The sequence below is a fragment of the Hippopotamus amphibius genome, chromosome 3, assembly GCF_030028045.1.
Source record: "Hippopotamus amphibius kiboko isolate mHipAmp2 chromosome 3, mHipAmp2.hap2, whole genome shotgun sequence".
Taxonomy (NCBI): Eukaryota; Metazoa; Chordata; class Mammalia; order Artiodactyla; family Hippopotamidae; genus Hippopotamus; species Hippopotamus amphibius.
In genome coordinates this window covers 158,960,505-158,976,500 of record NC_080188.1, presented here as the reverse complement: position 1 = coordinate 158,976,500, position 15,996 = coordinate 158,960,505, and the positions used below count along the sequence as shown (strand labels likewise).

The 15,996-nt window shown below is 37.9% G+C and overlaps 1 protein-coding gene across 1 annotated transcript in view; it reads right to left on the bottom strand.

The window, feature by feature from the left end:
• SYT14 (synaptotagmin 14) overlaps positions 1-15,996 on the bottom strand; it is a 220,460-nt gene that overhangs the window by 194,569 nt on the left and 9,895 nt on the right. The window contains exon 2 of the mRNA XM_057727815.1: positions 15,034-15,081. Coding sequence (XP_057583798.1) covers positions 15,034-15,081 — 48 coding nt within the window. The remainder of the gene's footprint in view (positions 1-15,033; positions 15,082-15,996) is intronic.

Below are 15,996 nucleotides of genomic sequence, written 5' to 3'. Positions count from 1 at the left end.
CACAACTAACATCATAACCCAAACCCCATCATTTCTTACCTAGACTATTTCAATAGCTTCCTGGTCTCCTTACTTCTACTTTTAACCCCTTATAGATCATATATTACCAACAAATCACATCACTCCCCTGCTTAAATCCCTCTTTTAGCACCCTATTGTGTTTCAAATCAAGCACAAACCCCTCACTATGGCCTGTAGGTCCATACATGATTTGGATATCATCTGTCTCTCCTATCTAATTTTGTGAGACTTTCCACACTCACTCACTCACTAAGTTTCCAGCCATACTTCTTTCAATATCTTGGACATGCCAAGCCTTGTTTCCACCTCAGAGCATTTACATTCCCTGTTCTCTAACTATGACCTTCCCTGATCTTCACTCTCCAGCTCCTTCTCATCATGCAGATATCAGCTTAAATGCTATCTCCTCAAATAGTCCTGTCGTGACACACACACACAAACACACACTTTCTCTCTCTCTCTCACTCACTTACCATTGTGTCCTGTCTTAACAGCATTTATCATTATCTAGAATTATCCCATTTGTTTACTATCTGTTTCCCATCAGCCCCAAGAATATAAGCCACATGAGAGCAGGTAAGTTGTCTTAATCACCACAATATCTCCAGTACCTAGAACAGTGCCTGGCACTGAACCATTTGCTTAACAGATTAAATATGCAAGAATACACAGACACATAAGAGGAAGGTAACCCAAGAAATTCAATCCCCTACCTGCATAACCAGTAGGCATTCTACAGGCTTTTGGTTTCCATCAACTATGCAAGGAGAAAGCTGACTCTAAAACTGGGTCCCTGCCTGCCACTGCTACCCCTTTCATGGCACTGCAACCCATAAACCCACACCATCTCTTCCATCAAAGACTAAAATGTTACTGGAGGGTAGAAGACACAATAAAATAGCCATAGAAGCCAACTTAAAAAGGAAAAAGAAAAAAAGAAAAGAAGAAAATCCAGTCCTTGACTGTAACTCTAGGACCTCAGACTCAGGGGTTACTGAGAAAGAGATGGAGAGGTTACCATATCACACAATCAGGAGGACCATATTACTAATATGTCCTTTCCCTTCAGATTTGAGACTCTTTATTCACCCCAAGTCAAGAAAGGGATGAGAATACCCAGAGAGGCTTGGGTCTCCTCTATACGTGGAGAAAAAACAAGGACAATGCTAAGCAACCTGCAGTAAAGCTATAGTATAGATGTAGTTTTTCTTTACTGTCCTCTACTTAGATTGCTCTTGAGATCTAAGACCTAGCCATCTGTTGGAGAAGTTAGTAATATAGTCTTGTTCAGGCCTCAGAGACAGAAGCAGGCTTCTAACCGACCTGTGACCTTGCCTGGACTGCGTGTCTGCTTACACACCTCACAACTGCTGCTAGCAAGTCATATGGCGCTTATGATAAGAAAGGGAGTGGGCCCTGGGGACCTGGCCAGGTCCCCAGGGTTTGGAAAATCTTGTATCTCACATGGTGAAACCATCAATATTGTTAAAGTAAATCCAGAATTGCATTTTTGCACACAAACTGATGATAGCTGTTTGCAGCCTGGAATTATAAACCGAAGCCCCCAGAACTCCAATCTGAAGTGTCAACCGTGGAGTGGACGCACTGCCCAGGACCCTTCCCAATCGGGACTCCCGACTGCTGTCACTAGGGACTTCCCAGCGCTGTTCTGATCTGGATGTAGGTGCTTCCCCAATTCAGTGATATATAAACCTGTCTCTACTATTCTTTCTTAGTATACTGTAATCTTTGTTAATTCAATAAGCTCTTTCTAAATTCTTGTTTAACTGAGTGCAGAGCAGTTATTTCGCCAGCGAATCCTATAAACTTTGAAACCGAAAGTAAGGCTTTTGGCAAAACACCATCCTGGACAATGTCCTAGACTGTCCCACTTCTGCTTTTCATCCAGCTACCCAACACTGTCCTGGGTATTATGCTTTCAGGTCCATAACTTCCCAATGTCCACAATGAAAGTGAAATATCTGATAAACTGTGGAAATATGTTTAGATTCAAATGTTGGAGGACCAAGGAAAAACTCCCCACCTTCTCTTCCCACATAATACACCTTGAAATGAATTTCTAAAGATCAGACAGACTCTAATTATAGTAAATGTCAGGAGATGAGAAACCATGGGACACCGACAGAAAAAACATTTCAAAGAAGAAGGTTCCTCTTTAAAGCATGTCTTTTAAATCATACCATGCAAACATCTGTATACTTTATAGACAGAGGTTAAAGAGATACTCAACCTCACTTATAAGAGAAATGAAAATCTGAATGACGCAGAACTACAATTTTTTACTTACCAGATTAACAAAAAATCTACACTCTGTTGGCAGAGCTGTGAATTCATGTACTTCTGGCGGGAACGCAAAATGGTACAGTGCATAAGGACAGGAATTCTGCAATTTCTATACAATCATGTAAGAATTACTCTTTGACTCAGCAATCGCACTTTTAAGATAAATCTACTTAAAAACAGACCACTAATAACAAATGCAACAATGGTATTCATCATGATATTACGCCAACAGCAAAAAATATTAAAACAATTTCCATTGGTAGGAACTCAGTTGCATAAATTACTGTATGTTCACATAACAGAGTACAATGCAGCCAGGAAAAGGACCAAAAGAGATCTCTGCCTACTAATTTGAATTTAACTCTATGATATAAAGTTAGGTTTTTTTAAAAAAGCAATATACAAACAATATACATATATTCCACCTTCTGTAGAAAGAAATATTATATATTTCTTATATTTACTATATATGTGTAACATTTTTCTATATTATTTATAGACAATTAAATCCAGAATGTGGGACATTCTAAAATCTATTAGGTTGGCCTCTTAAAAAGTATACATAGCTGAAGCAAACGCAGAAAATGAATATAAATGTTGAATTTAGGTGGGGAGTCTATATGGGTTCACTATTTTATCATCTTTTTTTGTATGTTTGAAATTTTTCCGGATTAAAAAAAGAAGAATGTGGACTTCCCTGGTTTCGCAGTGGTTAAGAATCCACCTGCCAATGCAGGGGACACGGGTTCGACCCCTGGTCTGGGAAGATCCCACATACCTCGGAGCAACTAAGCCCATGTGCCACAACTACTGGGCCTGTGCTCTAGAGCCCATGAGCCACAACTACTGAGCCCATGTGCTGCAACTACTGAAGCCCACACGCCTAGAGCCTGTGCTTCACAAAAAGAGAAGCCACCGCAGTGAGAAGCCCATGCACTGCAACGAAGCGCAGTCCCTGCTCTCTGCAACTGGAGAAAGCCTGTATGCAGCAACAAAGACCCAATGCAGCCAATAAATAAATAAATTTATTTTTAAAAAAATGTACCTTGAGATATATTAATACCCTTTAATGGCTTCCCAGTTCACTTACAGCAATGTCAAAATATTTTCATGGCCTATAGGACCCTATACAATCTAGTGCTCTATTTATTACTTGTCTGGCTTTATCTATTCCTCTCCCTGTTACTCTGTTCTAGCCACACACTGGCCTTCTTTCTGTTCTTCAGGCAAGCCAAGCACACCCCGGCCTCAGGGTCTTTACACTTGTTCCTTCCACCTGAAATGCTCTTCCCTCAGATATTGGCATGGCTTATTTCTTTCATTCTAATCATTCTCAATTTTCTCAATAAGGCCTTCTGTGAACACCCTACACTGCTGAAGAGATAAGCCGCAAGCTCTATTCCCTTTCCATGATTTATCTTTCTCCATCTCACTTATCACTGCCTAATACCGTGTACACTTTATTTAGTTATTATCAGTCTCCCTCCCCTAGAAAATAAGCTCCAAGAGAGCAGCCATTTCTATGTGCTCTACTCCCAGCACCTTTAACAGCGCCTGGCACACATACAATAGTAAAATATAAAAATATATCAGGAATTATTATGTAGTTTGAAGTCTAACTTTCACTGCCCATACGCAGTGCAAATAGCATCTCCCATTTTGTGGCTTGTTTTTTTTTTTCCTCTGCTTACAGTGTGTCTTACTGTACAAAAGTTTTAAATTTAAAAATGGTGCAATTTATCAATCTTTTCTTTCTGGCTTCTGCTTTCTGCGACTCAAGAACTTGTTTCCCACACTGAAATCATATTGTATACCAAATATTCTCCTAAAAGTTTTAAAGTTAATCCAAATAGAGTTTATTTTAGTTTAAAGCATGAGGTACAGACCAACTTTTTTCCCATATGGATAACCATCATCATTTAATAAGTATCCAACCCTACTCCACTGAATTGTGATATCACCTTTTACATAAATTTCCATGTAAATAAGTGTCTCTTTCTGTTCTCTCTATAGTGTCTGATTAGACAATTTGTCTGCATCTGGGCCAATTCCATACTATTTTAATTACAATAACTTTACAACCAGCTCTGGATATCAGCAGAACAAATCCCTGAAGCAGAGATGGCTAACTGCCTCCAATACCCATTCTCTCTCTCCTTTTAGTTATGGAATCGACCTCTGGATTTTGCTTGTTCTGCTCTGGCAGAACTATGCTAAGCTTCCCTTGCATCTAGATATGACCATGTGACTAAGTTCTTGCCACTTACATGTAAGTAAAAATTATGTGTTTTAACTCCTGGATCACATCCTTAAAAAGAGCTACTTCTCCCCTCCCTTTCTGGGGATTGGACTGTAGACATGCTAATTTCAAACCAAACATGCCAAGGAAAACAACATCTTAAAGGACATCAAAGCAAGACAGAAGGAACTCATTAAGCAGAATCGCCTAATTCCATCCTGCCTATCAGCTTGGACTCTTCTTCAAGAGACAAGTAAACCTTTCTTCTTTAGCCACTTGGTCTCTGAGAAAGCAACCAAATAAATATCATGTTAATACATACCCTCCACATACCCATGTTCCTCACTTGAAAGCTAACTTAGTTCTTCTTGGCTATTTGCTCTACCATTTACATTTAAGAATTAACTTCTCCACTCCCTGAAAATTCCTGATGGGATTTAGACTAGAATTGCATTGAATTCACAGATTAATTTGGGGAGTGCTGCCAATTTAAACATACTGCATATTTCTACCCATAAAAATTATTTACCTCTTCATTTACATGTCTTCTTTTAAGTCTGTATATAAACCTTTTTAATTTTCTGCATAAAAGCCATATACAACTTTTGTTCATTTTGTTCCTGGGTATTTACGTATTTCATAATACTCTAAAAGAGATCTTCTTTTATTGCATTTTCTAACTGTTTGTTGCCTATTATACAGGAATGTAACTGATTTTTATATAGTGATCTTGTATTGAGTCTCTTGGGTTTCCTACACTGATTATCAACATCACACTTGTGAATAATATTAGCATCATCCCTTCATTTTTTTTTTCCTTCTTTTTTTTTTTATTATTTTTTGGGGTACACCAAGTTCAATCATCTATTTTTATACACATACCCCCGTATTCCCTCCCTCCCTCGGCTCCCCCCCCCCTTGACTCCCCCCCCCGGAGTCCCCCCCACCCTCCCCATCCCTTCATTTTTAATCTTACACTTTCTGTTCCTTCATCGTGGTTCACCATACTGGCTAAGATCTCTGGTATGATGCTGAACAGCAACATTCACGCTTCTAATGTTTCACTTTTAATATTTAGTTTATTATCTATTTTTGACAGACATCCTTTATTAGGTTAAAGAGGCTTCTTTCTATTCCTAGTTTAACAGCTTTTATTATAAATAAGCAATAAATTTTGTCAAATGCTTGTTCTGCTTCTATTGAGGTGCTCATATGATTAACATGGTAAACTATATCAATAGGTTTCCACGCAACATTTTGAGATGAACCAACTTATTGTACATCTGTATGGTTTTTTCCTCAAAACATTGCTGGATTTGGCTTGCCAATTCTTATATTCATATTTCTATGTAAGATTAGCATGCATTTTCCTCTTTCACACTATACTAGTCTGAATGAGTATTGAGGTTATATTCTAGTCTCATGAAGTAATTTGGGATAATGTTCCATTTTTCTTAGTCTCTGAAAGAGTTTTTGTAAGACTGGATTCCTTTTTTCTTTGAAGGCTGGAAAGTAGTTACCCGAAAAAATCATTAGTGATTAATTCAACTTTTCTATGAGTTTAAATTATATTCTTCTCTGAAATTGTCCATTTCCTATATGACTTGAAATTTGCTATCAAAAAGTCATTAATACAGGCTTCCTAGGTGGTGCAGTGGTGGTGCAGTGGTTGAGAATCTGCCTGCCAATGCAGGGGACATGGGTTTGATCCCTGTTCCAGGAAGATCCCACATACCACGGAGCAACTAAGCCCATGCGCCACAACTACTGAGCCTGTGCTTTAGAGTCTGTGAGCCACAACTATTGAGCCCATGTGCCGCAACTACTGAAGCCCATGCACCTAGAGCCTGTGCTCCGCAACAAGAGAAGCCACCGCAACGAGGAGCCCGCACACCACAACAAAGAGTAGCCCCCGCTCTCTGCAACTAGAGAAAGCCCGCGTGCAGCAACAAAGACCCAACACAGACAACAAATAAATAAATAAATTTATAAAATTAAAAAAAAAGTCATTAATACTTTTAGGATTTTTGAAAGCTAACTTGTAACTGCAATTATATCCCCTCTTACAAGCTTAATATTATTTACATGTTGCTTCTGTCTGACTGTCCTAATTAACAATGCTAGAGATATTTCTATCTCATAAGTCTTTTCAAAATACTAGCATTTTGTGTACCAATGTTTTCTTAGGTCAGTCTCCCAAGGCAATAAAAATAAAAACAAAAATAAATAAATGGGACCTAATCAAACTTACAAGCTTTTGCACAGCAAAGGAAACCATAAAAAAAAAAAAAAAGACAATCTACAGTATAGGAGAAAAGATTTGTAAATGATACAACAGACAACGGCTTAATCTCCAAAATATACAAACAACTCCTACAACTCAACACCAAAAAAACAAATAACCCAATTGAAAAATGGGTAGGAGAACTTCACACACATTTCTCCAAAGACATACAGATGGCCAGCAGGCATATGAAAAGATGCTCAACACTGTTAATTATTAAAGAGATGCAAATCAAAACCACAATGTGGTATCAACTCACACCTGTCAGAATGGCTAGCATCAAAAAGTCTACAAATGAGGGGATGCAGAAAAGGGAGCCCTCCTATACTGCTGGTGGGAATCTAAGTTGGTACAGCCACTATGGAAAACAGTATGGAAGTTCCCCAGAAAAGTAAAAACAGAATTATCATATGATCCAGCAATCCCACTCCTGGGAATATACCTGGACAAAACTATAACTCAAAAAGATACATGCACCCCTATGTTCACATCAGCACTGTTCACAATAGCCAAAACATGGAAACGACCTAAACGACCACTGGATGAATGGATAAAGAAGATGTGGTACATATATACAATGGAATACTACTCAGCCATAAAAAAGAACAAAATAATGCCATTTGTAGTAACACGGGTGCACCTAGAGATTATCATACTAAGTGAAGTAAGTCAGAAAGAGAAAAACAAATACTACATGATATCACTTATTATCTGGACTCTAAAATATAGCACAAATGAATCTATCTACAAAACAGAAACAGACTCATAGAGAACAGACTTGTGGTTGCCAAGGGGGAGGAGGTGAGAAGGATGGATGGGGAGTTTGGGGTTGGTAGATGTAAACTATTACATTTAGAATGCAACAACAAGGTCTTAATGTACAGCACAGGGAACTATATTCAATATCCTGTGATAAACCATAATGGAAAAGATTATTTTAAAAAAGAATGTAAAAATAAGAAAATAAATTATTAAAAGCTAAAAAAAGTACTAGCATTTTGGCTCTGTTGATCTTTTTATTGTATCTCTGTTTCTATTTCATTAATTTTCTTTTATCCTTAGTCTTTCCTTCTTTCAACTTTCTCTGCACTTATGAGGTAGCTTTAACTTTATGCACTGAATGCTGTTCTCATAAGTTTTCATTCTCTTCTAACTTAAACATATAAGGTTTTTGCTTTTTTAAAAAATGGCCCAAAATTCTTTGGCACTACTCCCATTAAGAAGTGGGGCCTATGTCTCCTCCTCTTGAATGTTGGCAGGCTTGTAGCTGCTTATGCCAACATGGAAGAGGTGGTACCATGTGCCTACTTCTAAGATTAGATCAGTAAAAAGTGACACATCATCTACCTTACCTGTTAGATCTAAGACCACCATGTGAGAAGCCACTAAAATGTATCTACAGCTCTAGTTTTCAGTTCCTGCTATTCTTTAGTAACAACTTTATTGAGATAAAAGTTCACATACCATAAATTATATCCTTTTAAAGTGTATAATTCAGTGGTTTTTAGTATATTCATAGAGCTGTGCAACCATTACTACTGTCTAATTTCAGAACATTTTCATCACTCCAAAAAGAACCTCCGTACACATCAGTACTCACTCACATTCCCTCTTTCCCCCAGCCCCTTGCAATCACTAATCTACTTTCTGTCTCTTCGGATTTGCCTATTCTGGACACTTCATATAAACTGAATCATACAATATGTGATTCATATGAATAGAATCATACATATTTTATGTCTATCTTCTTTTACTTATAATATTTTCAAGGTTTATCCATGCTATAGCATGAATCAATAACTCATTCCTTTTTAGTGCTGAATAATATTCCATTATATGGATAAACCACATTTGTGTGTCCATTCATCAGTTCATGGACATTTAGGCTGCTTCTACTGTTTGATTACTATGAATAATAACACTACGAATATTACTATACAGGCTTTTGTGTAAACATGTTTTCAATTTTCTTGGGTATGTACCTAGAAATAAAATTTCTGGATTACCTGGTAACTCTGTGCAACTTTTTGAGGAACTGCCAAACTGTTTTCCAAAGTGGCTGCACCATTTTACAATCCCACCAGTAATGCACGAGGTACCAATTTCTCCACATATTCATCAACTTTACTGTCTTTTTTATTTTAGCCATCCTAGTGGGGATGAAATGGCATCTCAATGTGGTTTTTATTTGCATTTCCCTAATGATCCTTTATACTATTTTTTAATTAATTACTTTATTTATTTTATTGGCTGTGTTGCGTCTTTTTTGCTGTGCGCGGGCTTTCTTTTAGTTGAGGTGAGCGGGGGCTGCTCTTCATTGTGGTGCGTGGGCTCCTCATTGCCATGGCTTCTCTTGTTGCAGAGCACAGACTCTAGGCGTGTGGGCTTCAGTTAGTTGCGGCACATGGACTCAACAGTTGTGGCTCACGGGCTCTAAAGCGCAGGCTCAATAGTTGTGGCACACGGGCTTAGTTGCTCCGCGGCATGTGGGATCTTCCTGGAGCAGGGATGGAACCCATGTCCCCTGCATTGGCAGGCAGATTCTTAACCACTGAGCCACCTAGGAAGCCCGTGATCCTCTATACCATTAAATGCTGAGGGCTCCCTAACTTTTCTGTGGGCTCAAAAACACATTTAAAAGTATGTTTGCTATATTTTCTCTAGCAGTTTTAGGTGTTTTATAGAAGAAATTTTTATATTACCAAGTTCAAAACATTGCTGAAAAAAAGAAATCCCTTTTTCTTTAACCAGTCATTACATTTAGAACTGTGTTTGCATAGATTTTAAGTATTCAATAAATGCCTTCTAACTAATTAGTAGGCATCAGATTAAATTATTTAGGATCAATTCAACCAAATCCATTTCAATCATTCATTTATTAACTCCCAACGCATTTATTCTGCATCTATCATATGTCCTATGCTCTCCCAGGCACTGGGGATATAGCAGTGAACAAGTCAGTCAACACTAATGACCTCTTAGAGCTTTTATCTTAATGAGGGAGACATATAGCTTCTCCCCCCCAAAGTTAATAACTATTTAAGTGATAACTGCCAATTAAGATAGATGTTATTAAATAAGTAGGCTGATATCATTGAGACTAAGAATAAAAAAGGATGAGGGGGCACTTAAGATATGCCAGTAGGGAATATGTGACTGAAAAGGAAAGAACTAGAGGAATCAGTCATTCAAAGATCTGGGCAGGGGCCGGGGGGGGGGGGAGGACATTACATGAATCAGTAGAAGCAGAGTTCAAAGTGATATGCTTCAAAATGGAGGAAGGAACCACAAGCCAAGAAATGCAGGTGGCCCCAAGATGGGAAAGAAAGGGTAAGAAACATTCTCCCCTCAAGCCTCCAGAAGGAAAGCTTGCCCTCAGCCCTGTGAAACTGTTTTGGACTTTTCCCATCCAGAACTGTAAGAGAATAAATTTGTGTTGTTTTAGCCACCAAAAGTTGTGGCAAATTATTATAGCAATTGCAGAAAACTAATATAGATTGTAGTACCTGAAAGTGGGATGCCACTGTAACTAACAAACACCTAACAATAAGGAAGTAGCATTGGAATTAAGTAATGGGAAGAAGTTTGAGAATTTTGACGGTCACAATAGAAAAATCCTAAATTGCCTTGAACAGACTTTTCGTAGAAATATGGATGTAAATGACTCTGGTACTGAGGACTCAGAAGAAAATGAGGAGCACAGGAGAGAAAATTCATATTGTATTAGATCTAGAATACCTAAATAGTCATAAACAGACCACTGGGAGAGATATAAATGTTTAAGCTGAAACAGGAGGGAAGGGGGAGGGCACAACCTTTGAAGGGATGACATGGCCTGAGGACACAACCTAAACTGATTAGACTTAAATGGGTCCAAGATGGCGGACAAGTCCACTTCCAGGACAGTTTCAAGGCTGACCTTGAGGATCCAAAAGTGGGCGGTGGCCCAATTCTGGAATACTCCGCCCTCTCATTAGCCTATGAAATTATCCACCCTTACAAACACTGACAACACCCACACCCTGGTGCCTTTCTCACCAAATCAATCTCTAAATAAACTTCTTACCTATCACTTCGTCTCTCTCTGAATTCTTTCTGTGATGAGACATCAAGAACCTGAGCTTCATTAAGTTCTGAAATCAGGTGTGTGATCTTAGTTGGAAGATCTTGGGTTTTGGCAGGGTTTGAGTCTCAGCCACATGGGTTCAAGTCCCAATCTGGGTATAGGCTGGGTTTGAGTCCCGGCATGTGGGTTCAAGTCCCAATCTGCGGTGCACGATTTCAAAGGTGCTACTGGTAAGAGCTCAGAAGGAAGTGAAGAACATGAGAACATGTTTTTGGAAACTGGAGGAAAGGAGGTTCTTGTTATAGAAAGCTTGGCTAAATTGTGTCCTACAATTATAGGGAAAGTAGAACTTGTAAACAACGAACTTGGATATTTAGCTGAGGAGATTTCCAAGCAAAGTGCTGAAGGTGAGCCTGGTTTCTTCATGCTGATTAAGGTTAAGTTTGAGAGGAACAAGATAAAGTGAGGGAATTGTTAAGTAAAAAGGAACCAGTACTTGATGATTTGGAAAATCCTCACCCTATCCAGATTGTAAATTATGCTAAAATCAGGGATTCAATGTTAAGAAAGTGCTTGGAAGACAAAGCCAAGGTATGACTAGATAACCTTTTGCTAATGCCTCAAAATGAACAAAAGGTCACAATGTTCAGTGACACAAAGTGTTCTCTGAAGAGATTAGACATGACTCATGGATCTCCTCAGCCATCCCAGTGGAAACCAAAACAAAGATGGAATCATCCAAGAAAGACCCAGGGAGGGGCGTCTTGACTGATGGAAGGAACCCCCATGACACACAGAGAAGACTCATGAGAATCTTTCCTGAGACTGTTATACCAGCAGAACACAACCACCTTACACTGAAAGGGACAAGAGAAGACAAAATGAAAGAAGACAGACAGACCAAAATTCTACAGACAGGAAACAGGCTGATAAAAACACTCAGGGGCAAATATACACTACCTTTCCTGAAAAAGCAAGGATGACTCTAAGGGTACAGTCTTAAACCCTGAGAGTGGAGCCTCAGACCTCAGGGCCAAGAGCCATGGAGTATTATTTCCAGGTGTTGAAACTTAATATATTTTTCCCAATTGGATTTCAAAACTGCTTGGCACCTCTCTTCTCTCCATTTTCCCACCTTTGGGGTGGAAATGTATATAACTGTTATCCTGTTCCATCACTGCTTATGAAGAACGGGTAACATATTTGCTAGTTTCACATGTCTACAGAGGGAGAGGAATTCTGAACCAGGATGGATTATATCCAGTGTTGCAACCATACCTGATGTAAATGATTCAGATGATGTGACTTCTGAGTTGAGGGTATTTAGATGACATTTTGATGATTTACATGATGAGAGTGGATGTTATAATGTAAGGCTTTGTAGATCAGTGTAAGGCACTTTGATTTTATTCTAGATATAGCAGGAATCCACAAAAGAATTCCAACCAGCAAAGTGATATGACCTGGTTTACATTTAAAAGGATCATTGATATGTACTATGAGATAACAGTGGAAGTAAGGGAACCTGTTAGAAAGCCATTACAGTAGTGTAGGCAAGAGAAGATAAGGACCCTGACTACGATGATAACAGTAGGAAGGAAAAAAGAGGATAGATTCAAAATATACTTTGAAGGTAGAATTGACAGAACTTGCTGATAATAATAAATTAAATGCAGAAGACAAAAGAAAGAGACAAATATGGATGATTCTTAAGTTGGGACTTGAGCAACTGGGTAGACTTCTGTTTATTAGCTAAGATGAAGAAGATTGAGGAAGGTATAGATTCATGTGAGAAAATCCAGATCTGCATTTTAGACACGCCAAGTTTTTATTCTAACAGACATCCAGATAGAAATATCAAGCAGTCTGATATAAGAGCAGGGAGCTCAAGGACAGCTCAGAGCCAGATTTATAAATTTGTATGACATTTAAAACAACAGAACCAAATAAAATTAAACAGAAAGAATAGATGGAAAAATGAAGCAAACCCAGCACCAAACTCTGGTACATTTCAGTATTTACAGGTCTGACAGAGGAGAGAAGCCAGCAAAGCAGAGAAGAACAGCCAAACAGGTAAAAACAAATTGAACATAATATTAGAGATTTCACCTTACCAGAATCATTGATGCTAATTACAATTATTTCACTTGATATAACCTTCATAGCTCTACTCTATGAAAGTCCAGTTTAAAATGCAAAAGCTTTAGGGACATCCCTGGTGGTCCAGCGGTTAAGATTCTGTGCTTCCACTGCAGGGGGCACCGGTCTGCTCCCTAGTCGAGGAACCAAGATCCTGCAAGCCTCGAGGCACGGCCAAAAAAATTTTTTTTTTCAATAAAAAATAAAATGCAAAAGCTTTAGCTCTGAGTATTGATTTTTAAAGTATTCAAATACTTATGGACCATCCACTAGAAGAGGACATGGTACTGAATGCCAAGGGGATACACAGAGATTCAGAAACTTTTCCATGGCATGGCTGCACTGTGATAAATTTTTTAAATTTTAATCACAGATTTTAAATTCTTTAGGAAATTGGAAGAAGTGAAAAAGCTGGACTAATATAAAGAAATCTGGGCAAGGCATGGTCTGAGCACCACCTGAATAGCAATGGAGATAGCAAGAAAGAACAGCGAGAAGAGCCATAATAAAAAGGTGTTCAGATCATCATCTATCACTACCTACACTATCTTCTCCATTGGAGCTCTCTGTTCCCCTCGAAGCCATGAAAAGCCCTCTACACATTTTATTTTCCTCCCCTCTAGCTATCTCTCTTCCTGTCTTGATTCTTTCTTCATATGACCAGAGTTTTATAGTTTTTGATTCCAACTGATTTGTACAGTGTCTTTTCCTGTCCAAATAAATTCTGTGTTTTAAAAAGTTTTCCTGGGACAAGGTAGTAACTATAAAATTATTTAAAACATTTTGACTAAATCTGGATTAGTATCTTATAGTTGAAGACTAAAAATGTTTACACAGGGGAAGAAAGCAACGTATAATTTGTCCCCCCTCTCTCCCATCTCCACAAGCCTAAGTTTGAGATATCAGGGAACTGACTTCAATTTTCTCCTTTGTGGTACCCGACATACAGATGAATCATACTTTAATAAAACAAGCAGACTATTTTTAAATGAACAGCAATCAAAGGCAGTGGCACATAGATAAACTAGTGTGATTATGCCAAATTCACCTAAAGAAGAATTAAAACCTCTTATTCAACTCTAAAGAAGCTGAGGCTCTTCAGACCTGTTGAAGACTTCCTAAACGAATGCTGACATTTCCCCAGTACACCAATCATACCCACATTCCACAAATGCTGACACTGCCTCAAACCTCCTTGGGGTGAAATATCAGGGCAGCTAGTGGTGCTAGTTGGCCAGACTCAGGAGGGCCAACTCAGTTTTCAAGAAAGACGTAAGAAAAAGAAAGTCCCCAAGTTTAAAAAGAGAAAAGAGTAGTACATTTATGAAGATTTCTTCCCCTGACCTCCCCTGTCTTCACATCCTTTCACAGGTGTGACTTCCAATGAGTATGGGGCCTCCCAAGGTTCTCCTGATTCTTCCAAATCTAGAGAATACTTGATTCCTTGCCTCCCACCTAATAACTGAATTACCTTTCCTGGGGCCACCTTGTTCAACCACCCAGTTGTCAGGTGGCTCCTTCTAAGGAAGCATTGACAGTTGTTGGTGTCAAAAGATGTTGTGGTCTTTGGACATGTTCCCGATTTGAATGTCAACCAACTCCTCACATCTCTCTGATGGGGTACAGTAATAGAACAGAAGTCAATGGGAGATCAGCATGCACTCAGATTCCAGATTCTGAAAGGGAACAAAAATCAAACCCTCCATTCTTTGCCTCTTCACCACGTCTGATAACCAATATGCTAGAAACCAGGCTTTATCAGCCCATGAAAACCAAATATAAAGTAACAACTCTCAATAACCACATAATAAGCAATATGCACTTTATGAACAGTTAAGTCTACAACACAAATAACACACACTAACATTTATTACATTTTATACTTTGTAAATCCAAATTATCTGCCATTGTACTAAAATGTATCATACACTGTGAAGTGTTCATTTTGTATTTAAATATCCATGCAGAGTACTGACTCACCTTTTCTAATACAGATAAGTTCATGTACTCCACAGGTTCTTTCTCCACCTGTTAAGAAAATTTTTGTTAGAAATTAAAAACAGGTCATAACCTGAGTTTGACTGTTACAAAGAACTGTTTTAAATTAGCTTCTAGAAATGGTCTCAGAAAACACGTTTCCTGATTCTTCTCTTTAAACTTAACTATATGAATATGATAACCTGATATGCAGAATCTTCCTGAATCAATAAATTAAGATCTTATAAAGTCTTGGAATAAGGAAGTTTCATTCAAGTATGTTATTTTAAATGGCAAGCTTCTCAAGAGCAGAAATCATAGCACCATTTCTTAAGCACCTCTTTACAACACGTAGAAGGAAACACTGCAAGGAAGGACCCACTTCTGTATCTGAGCCTTAATATATACAGGTAAGTTATTATGGAAGGGTCAACTCTGTAAAGGCACTATTTATATTTTATTACATATACTCATATTGTGATCCTTTCTCCATTCTCCAGCTACCCACTTATAAATCTGTAAGACAAATTTTATAAATAGTATGATAAAATTAACAAATTTAACCAAAAAATTACTTTATCTTAATCATTATTATCAAAAATTACATTAGTTATCATGAGTAATATTATTTATTAGTTACCATAAAAATAGCGTTTCTTCACTCTGAAACATAGTGCCACTACCTTAAATAATATAAGCTGAATAAAATTCTGTAGTGTTCTACACATGTATAACCTTATAATTATGCTGAAAATGTTTAAACTTTATGTAATAAAAATATTAAATAATTTCATCATCTTATCTCATTATAGAAGCTTATTATGAACAGTTAAGTTACAAGAAACAGAAATATCTTACAGCAATAACATGAGAAATAAAAACCATGATATCCACTGAAAAAAAGTAGGTCATCCAGGAAGCAAGCTAAGAAACTAGAAAACAGAATATTTCTATCACTAAAGTAGG